This window comes from Mesoplodon densirostris, chromosome 16 (genome assembly GCF_025265405.1).
Source record: "Mesoplodon densirostris isolate mMesDen1 chromosome 16, mMesDen1 primary haplotype, whole genome shotgun sequence".
Taxonomy (NCBI): Eukaryota; Metazoa; Chordata; class Mammalia; order Artiodactyla; family Ziphiidae; genus Mesoplodon; species Mesoplodon densirostris.
In genome coordinates this window covers 24492690-24510173 of record NC_082676.1, presented here as the reverse complement: position 1 = coordinate 24510173, position 17484 = coordinate 24492690, and the positions used below count along the sequence as shown (strand labels likewise).

Sequence of the window (17484 nt, the reverse complement as noted above, 5' to 3'; positions counted from 1 at the left end):
TTTCCATACATTTGTGAATTTCCCAAATTTCTTTCTGCTATTAATTTCTAATATCTCTCCCTTGCGATTGCAGTACATACTTTGTACAATTTTAATCCTTTTAACTTTCCTGAGTTGTTCTTTTTTTTTTTTTTTAAGGCCTAGCATATGGTCCATCCTGGAGAACATTCCATGTGTACTTGAGAAGAATATGTTCTCTACAGTTGTTGGGTGGAGTGTCCTATATATATATCAGTTTAGTCTAGTTGGCTTACAGTGTGGCTCAAGTCTTGTATTTCCTTGCTGATCTTCTATATAGTTGTCCACTATTGAAAATGGGTTATTAAAGTCTCCAGCTATTATGTTGAACTGCCTATTTCTCTCTTTGAATCTGTTAGTTTTGCTTCATTTACTTATTTTTGGCTCTGTTGTTAGATACACATGCTGTTATATCTTGACAGATTCACCTTTTTATATTATTATAAAATCTATTTTTAAAATCTCTGATAACATTTTTAAGTCACTCTTAGTACAGCCACTACAGTTTTCTTATGGTTGTCCTTTGCATGATACTGTCATTTACTTTCAACCTATTTCTACCTTTGAATAGAAAGTGTGTATCCTGTAGGCTGTATATAATTGGATCTTCTTTAAAAATCCAACATGACAATCTGTGTTTTGAATGAATTATTTAATCCATTCACATTTAATGTTATTACTGACAAAGTTGGATTTACTTCTGCCTTTTACTTTTTGTCTTCTATATAGCTCACTTTTTTGAATTCCTCTAGTTTTCCTTTAACACTTTCTTTTGCATTAAGTAAATATTTTCTAGTGTAACACTGTAATTCCTTTAATGACTTTCTCACTATATTTCTAAAGTTACTTTCTTAGCAGTTGCTACAAGGCTTGCCTGCCATATACATCTTAACTTGACAGACTCTTTTTCAGATATAAATTAACTTAATTCCAGGGCTCCCAGAGCTCCCTCTTCCCCCTTTTTGTGCTATTATTATGCATACTACATCTACATGTGCTAAAAGCCAAACAATATACTGTACAATACACTGTATACATTGTTACACAATACACTGTTATAATTATTACTTTAAAAAATTTTATGTCCATTAAAGCAGCTGAGAAAAGAAAGGAGACAAGTAAATATTTACAGAGTCTGCTATAGTAACCCTCTTATTTACCATTTTGATTTTCTTCACTGATTCCTGTCAATTCGAGTTACCACCTTGTCCAATTTCCTTACTCCAATACAACTTTGGGTCCACCCACTTTCTTTGACCTGTTATTGTCAAATATATTACATTTCTATATGTTATAGGTTCAACAATGTAACTATAAACACATAGTTTTATACAACTGCTTTTGAAATTAGTTAAGGAGAAGAAAGATGCACATATATTGTCTTTTATTATTATACAATTACCTTCACTGATGCTCCGTTTTTTTGCTGTGTGAATTTGAATTACTGGCTGAGATAAATTGCTTTCAGCCAGTACTTCTCCTAAGGCAGGTCTGCTAGTAGTGAATTCCCTAAGTTATTGTTTATCTAGGAAGCTGTTTGTTTCACCTTCATTTTTGAAAGAAGGTTTTATTGGATGTAATTCTTGGCTGAGTTTTTTCCCAGCACTTTGAATACGTCATCCCACTCCCTTCTGGCCTCTGTCATTTCTGATGAGAAGTAAGCCGATAATCTTACTGGGATACTCTTGAACATGTTGAGTCATTTTTCCCTTGCTACTTTCCAGATTTTCTCTGTCAGCATTTTCATTATGATGTGAATGGGTGTAAATCTTTTGAGTTTATTCTACTTGCAGTTCTTTGAACTTCTCAGATGTGTACATTAACCATATTTGGGAAGTTTTCAGCTATTATTTCTATTTTTTTCCTGTTCCTTTCTCTCTCTCAGTGAACTTTTCATTCCAGTTATTGTGTTTTTCATCTCTGGAACTTCCATTTGGCTTTTTATATCTCTTATCTCACTATTAATATTCTCTATTTGATGACACATTGTCATCACTGCTTCTTTGAGGATAGTTTCCTTTAGTTCTTTGACCGTATTTATAATGGCTGCTGTGAGGTCTTTGTTAATTCTGGTATGTGGGCTCTCTCACAGGCAATTTCTGTTGCCTGCTTTCTCCTACGTCTGGGTCACACTTTCCCGTTTCTTTGCATGTCTTGATTTTTGTTAAAAACTGGACATTTTAAGTAAATACTGTAGCAACTCTTGATACTCTTCCCTCTTTCTTCTTTCAGGGCTTGTGGTTGTTTTCTTGTTTATTTGTTTTAATGCCCTCTCTAGCCTATTTCAGTAAAGTCTATTTCTCTGAGGACTGATGAGGCCACTTGGCAGAGAGTGCAGCCTTGGGCATGTGTCCCTGGATGACAGTGTTTTAGCAGGGCTCTCTTTGTCTGGCTCTTTCCTTGGTATCTCTGTTAAACTTTCTGCCTCATCTAGTATGAAACTCAGTTGTCAGGCTCCACTAACTGCTGGCTGAATGCTCTACTGTTTTTGACAATGCCTTGAGGCATAAATTGCTCCAAAGTCTGATTGAATTAAATTCAGGCAGGGGTAGTTTTTGAGACTGAGGTTTGTTTTGACCCCAGCTTTAAGTTCTTCTTAGCCACCTCTTTCCTTGGTTCTCTCTGGTGAACTAGCTGGCATATGGTTTGGCTTTTTGTTCTCAATTAAAAAGAGCTCCTTTTATTTTCTTACCACCAAAATCTACACTGTTTCTGAGAATGACCTTGAGCTCAAACTTCCCAACATTCTGTTCTTACCTATTACCTCTCCCTCTGGCAAAATCTCAGTGCTATTACTCTGAGCAGGATAGGTAGCCTCTATAGCTTCCTCAGCTTGCCTCTGCCTACATGGTGGAACCTCTGTCCTATAAGAGAGCTGGGGCAAGGGCAATAAGGGCCATAGAATTCTTGGCCTACTGGGCCTGGGTAGAGCTTCTGTACTATGAGTACAGTATGGAGGTGAATGGAGGGAAGGAGCCCCTGGCATTATGTTAAATCAAATAAGTCAGAGAAAGACAAAAACTGTATGGTATCATTTAATGTAGAATCTAAAAAAGCTCAGAGAAACAGAGTGGTGGTTACTAGTGGTGGGGTGGGGTGGGGGGGAATGGGGAGTTATTGGTCAAAGAACACAAACTTCCAGGTATAAGGTTAACAAATTCTGGGTATCCAGTGTATAGGATGGTGATTATAGCCAATAATACTATATCATATAATTGAATGTTGCTAAGAGAACAGATCTTAAATATTCTCACCAGAAAAAAAGAAATGGTAATTATGTGATGGGATAGAGGTGTTAGCTATTGCTACAGTGGTAATCATTCTACAATATATCAATGTATAAAATCAACACACTGTACAATTCAAACTTACGCAATATTATATGTTGATTATATCTCAAGAAAGTTGAGAAGAGGGATGGAGGAAGGGAGGGGAGGGGAGGGGAGGGAGAAAGAAAGGAGCCCCTGCCCTCTTGGCTATATTCATCAAGAATTTAGCGTCTTCCACTCGGAGCTGGTAGCCTGCCCCTTCCAGTGAGATTCTGTATTCCTTGTTTGGAAGCTGAGGGAGCCCTGTCCTCTAGGCCACACCTGTCCAGAGTGGAACCTGCATCAAGCAGAAATTCTAGTGTCATAGGCTCTCAATGTTCTCACTAAATTTTAGTAGATTTTCTAGAAGAAATGTTTCCCCACTTGTTGTACAGTCTGAGAACAACTTCCACAGACTTTATGTGGATGTTTGTTGTTGCTGCTGTTGTATACAGGCTTTGTTTAGTTTCACTGACTAAGCAGATCCACGGAGCTCCACACACTGCCATCCCAGGAACGAAACTCCTCCCTTCACTTTTATCTGCATGATTCCAGTGGGAATTCCTGGGTTTGTACAATTTGATCCCAGAGTCAAATGCTTTGGGTTGAGCACCTCACCCAAAACAGGCCAGAGTAGTTCACCAAGGAGCTGGAGCTGAGACTAGGAGTGCACACATTCACTAGGCAGCCTACTTGTCAGAATGGAGGAAAGATAAGACTGAAGAAACGTGTAGAAAGAAGTGGAAACAGAGAAAGAACCCTCTGGGTTCCTAGAAATGCTCCGGTAATGTTTCCAGTCGATTCCTTGGGTTATGCAACAAAGCCCCCGTCCCTGAAATCAGGTCTGCTTTAAGGGAGCTCAAAGAGGTTCTGTCACTGGCTATCAAAAGTCTTAACAATCATGATCCAGGACTGCCCTGAGGGAAATTCTACTTTGAGCAAATTTCAACTTATTCTGCTTGGAAAAGAGGTCAAGAATGGCTCTAGGAACCCACAGGAACGCTCCCCACCTCTCAGGAGACCCATCCCGAGTACCTTGATTGTGCTCAGATTCCTCATTAGCCACTCGCATCAGGGCATCTAGCACCAAAGCATTGTCTAGCCAGGTGTACCACTCCTCCAACTCCTGAAGGAAGCTGGCTGTGCCCGTTGACTCTGACACCTTTCGAGTTGCCAGCTTGCAAAGCCGCTCGACAAAGCCAGGGATGCTGAGAAGGGCCGCTGTCGAGGAAAGAACAAAAGAGGAAATGTCAAAACAGAGACCAGCTCTAAAGCACTCAACAAACAACCGGCTTCTCACCTTAATCTGACGGCAGTTAGTCAGAGCTTCCCTTTAAAATGAAATGCCAACCCAAGGCAAAATAGTAATAAAGTTATAAAAACAAATTCAATTTTAGCATGTGCAGGGAAACAGATTCGTATCTACTGGTGGGAATATAAACTGGAATAACCTTTACGACGTAAATCTGTGTGTCTCTGAGCTAAGAGGTCCATTTCTGGGGATTTACCATAAAGAAATAACTAATTATATATACATAGATATCTGTATAGAGAGGTTCATTGGTGTGGTTTCTATAACAGCAAAAAGGTAGAGATAACTATGTGTTCATTAATAGCATACTGATTAAATGATACGTCCATGCAGTGGAATACAACACACAGACACTAAGACCAATGACACACACATCTTTATACAGCAACTCCAGAAAGATGTTTGAGTTTACTTGTTAAGGAAGTAAATTATTATTATTATTTTGGTGATTTTTATAAAATTTATTTATTTATTTATTTATTTATTTTTTGGCTGCATTGGGTCTTCGTTGCTGTGCGTGGGCTCTCTCTAGTTGTGGTGAGCAGGGGGTACTTTTCCTTGCAGTGCGCGGGCTTCTCATTGCGGTGGCTTCTCTTGTTCTAGCTGTGGAGCATGGGCTCTAGGTGCACGGGTTTCATTCAGCAGCTGTGGCACGCGGGCTCAGCAGTTGTGGCTCGCGGGCTCTAGAGCGCAGGCTCAGTAGTTGTGGCGCACGGGCTTAGCTGCTCCGCGGCACGTGGGATCTTCCCAGACTAGGGATCGAACCTGTGCCCCCTGCACTGGCAGGCGGATTCTTAACCACTGTGCCACCAGGGAAGCCCCAAGGAAGTAAATTATTAAACAGTATTGGCTTAAGCCCATTTTCTTTAAAATTTTTAAAGTTTTCTTCTTTAAAATATGCACATAATATACATATACACAGATAAAGAATGGAAGGATATATACTGTGGAAGGTATTTACTGTGGCTGTTCCTGAGTAGGAGAGGATATAAATGCTTCTTTTAAAACTACTTAACTATGGTTTGATTTTCCTATAACACACACATATTAGCAGTAAGAAAAAAGATAAGCCTCTTCTTTTTTTTTTTTTAAGGTAAAGAAAGAAACTGAATAATTAATTACCCAGCTCCTATTTGCACCAGTCCCATTTTACTGACAATGATGAGTAGGACAGAAATTCTGGTCAGCATAAAGAACATAATAAACTTTAAAGGCAGGGAATACAGGTTCAAATCTTGGCTCCAAAATTTAACCTTCTTTAAAATAAAGCTAACGCCTGTACGTATTTGCTTGTGTATGCATTAAATCTTCTTAAGGATAGAAAACAGTGGTTTGCCAAAGGCAAAGAGAATAACACCACTGGGAATACAGTGGGAGGGGTACTCTTCAGTGAACAACTTTTTGAATTTGTAAATTTTCTGAATCATGTATCATCTAATCAAAAATTAATAAATAACTAGATATTTCAAAATATCAAGATATTAATTTGGTAGTGTACAATATGGTTTAAAGAGCAATTACCTTATAGAAACACTGAAATATATGCAAGTGAAATCTTACAATGTCTGGGATATGCTTCAGAATAATCCAAAGTGAGGACGGTAGGAGTAAATGAGGGTAGAGATAAAGACAGGCCATCAGGGGCTTCCCTGGTGGCGCAGTGGTTGAGAGTCCGCCTGCCGATGCAGGGGACACTGGTTCGTGCCCTGGTCCGGAAAGATCCCACATGCTGCGGAGCGGCTAGGCCCATGAGCCATGGCCGCTGAGCCTGCGCGTCCGGAGCCTGTGCTCCGCAACGGGAGAGGCCACAACAGTGAGAGGTCCGCGTACCGCAAAAAAAAAAAAAAGACAGGCCATCAGTTGATAACTGTTGAAGGTAGGTAATAGGTAAATGGGGATCATTACACTGTCATATATATGTCTCTGCTTTTATATGTGTGAAGTTTCCCATAATAAAAAATTTTAAAGTAAACCTTAAAAGAATACATTAAAGAAAATTCTTTTTAAATAAAATAAATAAAAACAAAGTAGTTAGGAGGATTATATGAAGTCATATGAATTTAGTCCCAGCACAGAGTTTGGCAAATCATCTTAGCCCCCTTTCCATTCTCTATAAATTAGTGAGTGACTATAAAATAATGTGTGACTGCATTAATAAAAAAAGGTGAATTAAACTACACTGAGGGGGCTTCCCTGGTGGCGCAGTAGTTGAGAGTCCGCCTGCCGATGCAGGGGACACTGATTCGTGCCCCGGTCTGGGAAGATCCCACATGCCACGGAGCGGCTAGGCCCGTGAGCCATGGCCACTGAGCCTGCGCGTCCGGAGCCTGTGCTCCGCAACGGGAGAGGTCACAACAGTGAGAGGCCCGCGTACCGCAAAAAAAACAAAACAAACAAAAAAAAACCTACACTGAGGGACTTCCCTGGTGGTCCAGTGGTTGGGACTTTGCCTTCCAATGCAGGGGCTGTGGGTTCAATCCCTGGTCGGGGAGTTGGGATCCCACATGCCTCATGGCCAAAAAACCAAAACATAATACAGAAGCAATATTGTGACAAGTTCAATAAAGACTTTCAAAATGGCCCAAGTCAAAACAATCTTAAAGGGCTTCCCTGGTAGCGCAGTGGTTGAGAGTCCGCCTGCCGATGCAGGGGATGTGGGTTCGTGCCCCGGTCCGGGAAGATCCCACATGCCGCGGAGCGGCTGGGCCCGTGAGCCATGGCCGCTGGGCCTGCGCGTCCGGAGGCTGTACTCCGAAACGGGAGAGTCCACAACAGTGAGAGGCCCGCGTACCGCAAAAAAAAAAAAAAAAAATCTTCAAAAAAGAAAACCAACTACATTGAAATTAACTTTTCCTCAAAAAGTTAAATATAGAATTACCATATGACCTAGCAATTTCATCCTAAGTTCACACCCAAAAGAAGTGAAAACAGGTGCTCAAATACCTGTGTATGCATGTGTTCAGAGCAGCACTATTCACAACAGTGAAAAGGTAGAAATAACCCAAATGTCCATCAATGTTTCACAAATTGGTATGTACACACAAAGAATATTATTCAGCCATAAAAAAGAATGAAATACTGACATGCAACAGCACTGATGAACCTCAAAAACATCACAATAAGTGAAAGGTATGATATGCGATACAAAAGATCACATTTTTAAAATTTCATTTATATGAAATACCCAGAATAGATAAATCCAATAACAGAAAGCAGATGGCTGCCAGGGGTTGGGGGTAATGGAGAATAACTGCTGAATGTGTACAGGGTTTCCTTTTGGGGTGATGAAAATGTTTTGGAACTAGATGGTGGCTGCACAAATTGTACATGTACTATAAACCACTGAATTAAATGGTTAATTTTTTATGTGACTTTCACCTCAATTTAAAAAATATATATACTGAGATAGATTTTTTTTTTGAGATACCATTTTTTTCCTTATCAAGTTTGACAAATATCAAGAAGTTAAAAAAGGCCCTGTACTGGGAAGGGTATACAGGGTGGAAAGATGAACTAGTAATTTCTACGGAAGGTAAATCTGTTAATATCTATCAAAGTTTAAAAGGCAAATATCCAGCACATTAAACTCCATACATAAGGCTGTTATTTGTAGGAAAAAAGACTTGAGGTAAACCAAATTTCCATCAACAGGGGACTGGTTAAATAAATTATGCTACGCCCATATACTAGAATACTATCCAGTTGTAAAAAGGAATCAGATAATTCTGTATGTACTGGAATGGATGCTTTGCAAGACAAAGTTAAGTGAAAAGAGCCAGGGGCAGAATGGTGCTCATTTTACATCACCATCAGTACAAACAGAAGGGAGCCTGTCTTCTCTTCTTCCCTCCTCCACCCCCGTAACTGGTCACGTACAGAGTATCCCTGGAGGGACAAATGAGAAACTGGTAATAGGTCACCACTGGGATGGGAACAAACTTTCTACCGTACACCTGCTGTTCCCCTGTAGTTTGTGAATTTAAAACAAACAAACAAAAACTATAATTTTTTCCCCCAAAAATAAATTAAATAAATGAAGAGTTTGGATTTCTAAAAATTTCTAATATTGAAAAATTTCAAAAAGATGGATTTTTAGTCACACCTCGTTTCTCCAGGTAAATAGCTCCAGTTTCTCTAACTGTTCCTCACAGGGCAGTTCCTAAGACCTAGTTTTCACACCCTGCACACTGAACACAGACCCTCAGATGTAACCTACCCAGTATTCAGGGTTCTGAGACTGACTTCCACCCCAGAGATTCCTGAGCTTTTGTTGGTCTCTTGAAAAGCTGATGAAAGTTTTGGATTCTCTCCCCAGGAAAAACTCACTGGCCCATTATATTCACCAACTTATACACAATCTCAGGGGACTGGCACCCCAGCATCATACGGTCTTTGTACTTCTCACAGCTTTATCAGTAGCTACCACATGCACTGCTGGTTAACGTTAAACAGGTTGACAGCTAAAACACCCACAACTTCCGATAATTTCTGCAAAAGCAGACCTCTTCTCTCCTCTTATTTGTTAAAACATTAGTATTTCCCAAACACTCCTGTAAAATTTTCCTGTTGCAGTTTAGGCTCTGCTTTCCATCTCCCTGAGATGATTCTAAATTAGCTCATATGCTGTGTAAATCAGATTGGTGTCACCTATAAACTGATAATTACCAGGCCTGTGGCTTCATCTACATCTGACTAACATTTTGAGTGATTTTTTCCCTGCAGATGGATCCATTTGTTCTTATCTGAATCAACAGAAGAGATAACTGGTACTTTCTGAGAAGCCTAAGAAGTTCTCTAACATTTTTATTATCTAAGCTCCAGGAAGATAGCATAAGACATCATTTTGCTGGCCAAGAAAACTATTTCACGGCTGCAGTTTATTAAAAACAAAACAAAGGGCTTCCCTGGTGGCGCAGTGGTTGAGAGAGTCCGCCTGCCGATGCAGGGGACACGGGTTCGTGCCTCAGTCTGGGAGGATCCCACATGCCGCGGAGCCTGTGTGTCTGGAGCCTGTGCTCCGCAACGGGAGAGGCCACAGCAGTGAGAGGCCGGCGTACCGCAAAACAAAACAAAACAAAACAAAACAAAAACTTTTCGGCAACACCCTACACACTTCAGCTTTCCACACTAAAATGGATTGAATTGTGTCCCCCCTGAAATTCATATGTTGAAGCCTTAATCCACAATATGACTGTATTTGGAGACAGAGCCTTTAGGGCGGTAATTAAATGAGTTCGTAAGACAGGGGCCCTAATCTGATAGGAATTGGTGTCCTTACATAAGAGGAAGAGACACCAGAGCTCTCTTTGTGCATGTACAGCGAAAAGGCCACATGAGGACACAGTGAGAAGGTGGCCATCTGCAAGCCAGGAAGACAGGCCTCACAAAAAACCACTGCTGATGGCTCTTTAATCTTGGACCTCTAGCCTCCAAAACTGTGAGAAACTAATTTCTGCTGTTTAAGCCACCCAGTCTGTGCTATCCTGTTATGACAGCCAAAGCTGACTATTACACATACCTCTATTTCCTTAAAAAACTAAAAATAGAGCAACCCCACTCCTGGGCATATATCCAGAGAAAACCATAATTTGAAAAGACACATGCACCCCAATGTTCATTGCAGCACTATTTACAACAGCCAGGACATGGAAGCAACTTAAATGTCCATCAATGGATGGATGGATAAAGGAGATGTGGTACATATATACAATGGAGTATTACTCAGCCACACAAAAGAATGAAATAATGCCATTTGCAGTGACATGGATGGACCTAGAGATTGTCATACCGAGTGAAGTAAGTCAGACAGAGAAAGACAAATATCGTATGATATCGCTTACATGTGGAATCTAAAAAAATGGTACAAGTGAACTTATTTACGAAACAGAAATAGAGTCACAGATGTAGAAAATAAACTTATGGTTACCAAAGGGATGGGGGGGAGGGATAAATTGGGAGCTTGGGATTGACATATACACACTAGTATATATAAAATAGAGAACTAATAAGAACCCACTGTATAGCACAGGGAGCTCTACTCAATACTCTGTAATGACCTTTATGGGAAAAGAATCTAAAAAAAAAGTGGATATATGTATAACTGATTCACTTTGCTGTACAGCAGAAACTAACACAACACTGTAAATCAACTATACTCCAATAAAAATTAATTAAAGGAATAAAAAAATAAAGGTATTCACTACTGGAGTTCAATTAAAGATAGACAACACTAAGGACTAAGATCTTTCTCATTCACTTGTAATTTAATTATGTTCACCTTGGCCTTCCTAGGGCATTTGACTGGAGAAAAATGTGTGTGAGGCGGGAGGACAAGGAGATAGGAATTATGGTCAGAGAGTCAGGGAGGACTAGACCCTGTACAACAACATGTGCTAAAATACAACATTTAATAAAGCTTTATCCCAAAAGCTATAAGCTGACATTACATGTAGATAATCTCATGGGTTAGCCACACAGGTATGAAAGTGAACCTTGACATTTTATAAAGCCTTCCTTTTTTCAATCCCCCAAATCAATGAAAACTAGGCTTGGGGTTAACCCTCAGTTAATTAAAAACCCAACTGACTAGAATACCTCATTCCCCAAGGATGATGGGTAATGGTGGTTTTACTTGTCAGCTTACAAACAGGTCCATGAAGGTAATCAATATCAAGAGGATAAAACTAACCTGCCAGAATAGAGTCCTTAAATGGGAAACTAAAAGATGAAAGTTACTTAGTACCTCAGCACACACAGGTATCCATTACTGAAACTGTATGACCCTCAGTTTCCCAAACTGTGCAATGGGGATGCTAATCTCTATTTCACAGGGTTGCTTGGAGGATTAAACAAAATCACTCCTAGGTAAAGCAGTTAGCTCAATGTTTGCCACACACAGGAGCTTAAAAACATTAGCTTTTGTCAATGTAGGTGTATGCATGTGCTTAAACTAGGTTTGAGGTATAATTTAGTTATAATAAAATTCATGTTTTTAAGAATGTATATTTTATGATTTAGTAAAATGAGAACTCCCCCAAAGTCACAAGAAAGGAGGATGGGGGTAAAAACCCTATAAGAACCTTCTGGAAAGGATTCACCATTCTAGATACCATAAAGGACATTCATGATTCATGGGAAGAGGTCAAAGCATCAACATTAACAGGAATTTGGACAAAGTTCATTCCAACCCTCATGGATGACTTTGAGGGGTTCAAGACTTCAGTGGAGGAAGTAACTGCAGATGTGGTAGAAACAGGAAGAGAAACAGAATTAGAAGTGGAGCTTGAAGATGGGACTGAATTGATGCAATCTTATGATAAAACTTTAACAGATGAAGAGTATGGATGAACAAAGAAAGGGCTTCTTGAGATAGAATCTACTCCTGGCAAAGATGCTGGGAAGACTGTTGATGCAATCAACAGTCAAGGGGGAGGGGCGGTGGGAGAGGGATGGTTCCGGAGTTGGGGATTAGCAGTTACAAACTATTATATATGGAATGGATAAACAACAAGGTCTTACTGTATAGCACAGGGAACTATATTCAATATCCTGTGATAAATCATAATGGAAAAGACTATAAAAAAGAATGTATACATATATATAACTGAATCACTTTGCTGGAAAGCAGAAACTAACACAACATTGTAAATCAACTATACTTCAATAAAAAAAGATTGTTGAAATGACAAAGGATTTAGAATATAATATAAACTTAGTTGATAAAACAGCAGCAGGGTTTGAGAAGACTGACTCTAATTTTGAAGAAGTTCTACTGTGGGTAAAATGCTATCAAACAGCATTGCCTGCTACAGAGAAATCGTTCATGAAAGCAGGAGTCAATGAATGTGGCAGACTTCACTGTTGTCTTATTTTAAGACATCGCTGCAGCCACCCAAGCTTCAGCAACCACCACCCTTATGAGTCAGCAGCCATCAATATGGAGGCAAAGAGATTATTTATGACTCTCTGAAGGCTCAGATGATGGGTAGCTCTTTAAGCAATGAAATATTTTTAAATTAAAGTATGTACTTTTTTTTAGATGTAATGCTATTGCACATAATAGACTACGATATAGTGTAACCATAACTTTTTTTTTTTTTTTTTTTTTTTTTTTTTTTTTTTTGCTGTACGCGGGCCTCTCACTGCTGTGGCCTCTCCCGTTGCGGAGCACAGGCTCCGGACACACAGGCTCCGCGGCCATGGCTCGCGGGCCCAGCCGCTCCGCGGCATGTGGGATCTTCCGGGATCGGGGCACGAACCCGTGTCCCCTGCATCGGCAGGCGGACTCTCAACCACTGCGCCACCAGGGAAGCCCTAACCATAACTTTTATATGCACTGGGAAACCAAAAAGTTTGTGTGACTCCATTGCAATATGCGCTTTATCGCAGTGTCACAGATACTGGTACCCAACTCCCAGTATCTCTGATGTATGATTGTATCTCTCTCTCTCTCTCTCTCTCTCTCTCTCTCCCCCTCTCTCTCTCTCTATATATATATATTTCATATATCTATCTCATATATCTATATCTATCATATAGGATAAAGGCCCAGAAAAGGCTCAGTGGAAGAAAACGTATGTAATTTTAATTCTGATAAATAATGGTTCTTAACTTTTTTGAGGTTCTGGATCTATTAAAAAGTCTGATGGCTATGGACTTGGTCCCCCAAAATAATGAAGAGATACATAGATATAAATTTTACATACTCTAAGTGGACCCAAGGAGCCCTCACATGGATCAAATCTCTAGAAATACTGAAAGAGCTAGATGATTTAGGAAGGGACCTCAGAACTACAATGTCAAAATTCTGACAACTTAGAGACTTTACCTTGGTTGATTTCAGCTGCAGAAGGCCCCAAGCTCAAGCTCTTCTTCTGCTGAGCGTTTTTGGCCAGAAGCGTATGCTTGTCATCATTCCCTGTGTCCATCTCTGAAATGGTGACAGCCAGAATCCGGCAGAAATTAGCAAGCTGCTGCTGATCGAAATTGGATACTAAGGAACTCAGATTGGGGACTTCATCTAGTCGGATCATTTCCTACAAAAGACACAAATAAAACAATCCCCAGGCTCAGTTCATTTGAGATTGAATGTGCTGCTCTTTTGCATTCCCCTAAGAATGGGGCTTGGTAGCTAGACCACTTAGGTTCAAACCCCAGCTCCACAATTCGCAGCTGCACAACCCTAGGTAAGTCATGGAACCTAAGTCTTTGTCTGCTCTTCTGTCAAATGGGACTAATCTAATCTACCTCATAGGACTGGCTTGAGGATTAAACTCTTTGAGGACCACTATTCTTACTCTCCACCTTTGCTCATATGCCCCATTTTGCCTAAAAAAAAACGCCTACCACTCAAGTTTTACCAATCAGAAATCGCCATAGATGTTTTCAAGACATAAAATATTTCAAATATAGCTGAAGGTCCTTGTGTATCCCTACCTAGTTGCATTCACTTCATTCCCCCCCAAGATGTAACCATTATTTTGAACTCTGTTTATTATTTCTATACGTTTTCACACTTACAAATATTTCCATAAAAAATATATGGTATTGTTTACAAACTACTATGTATAAAATAAATAAGCTACAAGGATATATTGTAGAGCACAGGGAACACAGCCAATATTTTATAACTTTAAATGGAGTATAATCTATAAAAATTTTGAATCACTATGTTGTATACCTGAAACTAATATAATACTGTAAATCAATTATATCTCAATAAAAAATAAAACCAAAATACATGGTTTTGTTCTGCATGCACAGTGCGAATGATACTTCACGGTCAACAATGAGATTCAACTACGATGATACGAGTAAGTCTACTTCAATCATTTCTCATTGTTTTAATTCACAATTTATTCAATCATTCTCCTTTTTAAATATGTGTATGTTTAGGTGGACTATAATTTTTCACTATTAAACAGGGTTGCAATGAACATTCCTATAGATGTCTCCTTGTGTACATGCCCATGTAACCAATTATCTAGAGTAAGTGATAGCAGACCTTCTCCTCTTTTTCCTTGTTAGAAATATTTCCAAAGTTTCAGGTTTAGTTTGATGTTTGCTGTTAAGTTTTAATTGATATCCAATACCAAGTTAAGGAATTTTCTTTCTATTCCTAGCTTTTATCATGAATGAGTACTGAATTTTATGAAATGCTTTTTGTTATTCGGTTATATTCCCATTTTCTTTCTTCCTTAATATCCACAAACGTTGTACATCACATGATCTTCTCTCCTTCTGAAACATCTTTACATTCCTCAGATAATCCCTGCTACCCTTCATCCCACTAACGTACTTAACTTCCACTGGATTGGGTATTTCTCTATCACTGAACATATAACATGACCTTGTCATTATCTGTTCCTGCATCTAATTTCCCAAATAAACTGACACTGCCTTGAGGCAGGAATGTGTCTTACCTCCTCTCCAGAGCCTCAGTGCGGAGAACCTGGTAGTGAAGGTCTCAGTAAATGTGTACTGAACCAATGAATGATTCCTAGAAGCCCTTGTGAATCTCACTCCCATTTCTGGTTGGCTGTGGAGGGGTTATTTGGGAGCAGCTTCTTCCACCTTTGCCTTCCCAGTACACAGATGTTAGCTACTGTTATTACTGGACACTGGGACTTCCAGCTCACCTGTTCCTTTAGCCCTGTCCAGCTTAGTGTATGGGTTGCAAACCAGGTGCCCCTACCCTCCAGGCCCACTTCTTTGTGTTTTATTTTAATGTTTATTTAATACTTGATACAACATATGTTATAAAGCCTAACAAAGTGAATAGCTATGGGTGCCTTTCCTATCACATCTCCCTTTCTCTCGGCCAGAGGTAACCACTACCCTGAATTTTGTTTATTATTGCTTTTTCATTAAAAAAAAAGTTTTGTATGATTTGAGTTTGCCTATTTTTGAGCTTTGTAAAAATGATATACTATACACATGGAAGCTAAACAGTGTGCGACTAAATAACCAAGAGATCACTGAAGAAATCAAAGAAGAAATTAAAAAATACATGGAAACAAATGACAATGAAAACACGACGACCCAAAACCTATGGGATGCAGCAAAAGCAGTTCTAAGAGGGAAGTTTACAGCAATTCAATCTCACCTCAAGAAACAAGAAAAATCTCAAATAAACAATCTAACCCTACACGTAAAACAACTAGAGAAAGAAGAACAAAGAAAACTCGAAGTCAGTAGAAGGAAAGAAATCATAAAGACCAGAGCAGAAATAAATGAAATAGAAATGAAGAAAACAATAGCAAAGATCAATAAAACTAAAAGCTGGTTCTTTATTCCCCAGAAGAGTTGTTTTCAAAGCAAACATTCCAAATGAATGTGGCTCTTCAATGGAATGTCCCCATTGTGCTTGAAGTGTTTCTTCTCTGGTTGTGATTTTAAATTACAGGCTCATTTGAGCTACTCCCCTTCCCCTCAGTATCTTTAGAAGAGCAGTGACTTTGTCCTTAGGTAGAGGCTGTGTAATTTTGGGTGAAAGTAAATTACAATTTATTTGAGTTTATTCCAAAATCTATGTATTTGGTATTTTGGAGTAGATCAAACCAAGAGAAAGTTTCTTGGTCTTAAAAAGGAATGATCTGGGCTTCCCTGGTGGTGCAGTGGTTGAGTCCGCCTGCCGATGCAGGGGACATGGGTTCATGCTCCGGTCTGGGAGGATCCCACATGCCGCGGAGAGGCTGGGCCCGTGAGCCATGGCCGCTGAGCCTGCGTGTCCGGAGCCTGTGCTCCGTAACAGGAGAGGCCACAACAGTGAGAGGCCCATGTACCACAAAAAAAAAAGAAAGGAATGATCTAATTGCTTTGGGTATTGTGCTGGCTGCACACTTTGGCCACTTGAAACATGTTAATAAACGTCACTGATTAAAACAGCTGGAGCATTTCTTGCCCCATTCCAGTTAAGGAGCAGCATGCTGAAATCCTAACATCTCTCACTCACCTATAAGGACAACATACAGGCTGAGAGAGAACAGAAGCAGGTAGAAGAGTCAGTAAGTTCAGTCCCCCTTCATCTGTTCTGCTGTTCTCCTTGCTCTCTGAGTAGACAGAGTAATGTTTCCTTTTTCCTTTTCCCAAAGAAAGGAAGGTAAGGGGGAAAATAAATTTATGTATTTAGACCAGTCAAAAAAAAAAAGCTGTTTTTTTGAGAAGATAAACAAAACTGATAAACCCTTAGCCAGATTCATCAAGAAAAAAAGGGAGAGGACGCAAATCAATAAAATTAGAAATGAAAAAGGAGAAATCACAACTGACACTGCAGAAATACAAAGGATTATAAGAGACTACTACAAACTACTACAAACAACTATATGCCAATAAAATGGACAACCACATAGAAATGGACAAATTCTTGGAAAGGTAAAATTTTCCAAGACTGAACCAGGAAGAATTAGAAAATATAAACAGACCTATGACAAGTAATGAAATTGAAACCGTAATTAAAAATCTTCCAACAAACAGAAGTCCAGGACCAGATGGCTTCACAGGCGAATACTATCAAACATTTAGAGAAGAGCTAACACTGATCCTTCTCAAATACTTCCAAAAAATTGCAGAGGGAGAAACACTCCCAAATTCATTCTATGAAGCCACCATCATCCTGATACCAAAACTGGAAAAAGACATCACAAAAAATGAAAATTATAGACCTGAACAAAATACTAGCAAACAGAATCCAACAGCACATTAAAAGGATCATACACCATGATCAAGTGGGATTTATCCCAGGGATGCAAGGATTCTTCAACACACACAAATCAATCAATGTGATACACCATATTAACAAACTGAAGAATAAAAACCATATGATCATCTCAATAGATGCAGAAAACG

The 17484-nt window shown here is 39.4% G+C and overlaps 1 protein-coding gene across 2 annotated transcripts in view; it reads right to left on the bottom strand.

Annotated features, from left to right (window-relative positions):
* Positions 1-17484, bottom strand: part of TRPC4AP (transient receptor potential cation channel subfamily C member 4 associated protein) — a 73609-nt gene that overhangs the window by 18384 nt on the left and 37741 nt on the right. For both annotated transcript variants that reach the window (XM_060119973.1, XM_060119974.1), the window contains exons 7-8: positions 13466-13673; positions 4362-4547 (exon numbers count right to left, since the gene is read on the bottom strand). In XM_060119973.1, the coding sequence (XP_059975956.1) occupies positions 4362-4547; positions 13466-13673 (394 nt within the window). The remainder of the gene's footprint in view (positions 1-4361; positions 4548-13465; positions 13674-17484) is intronic.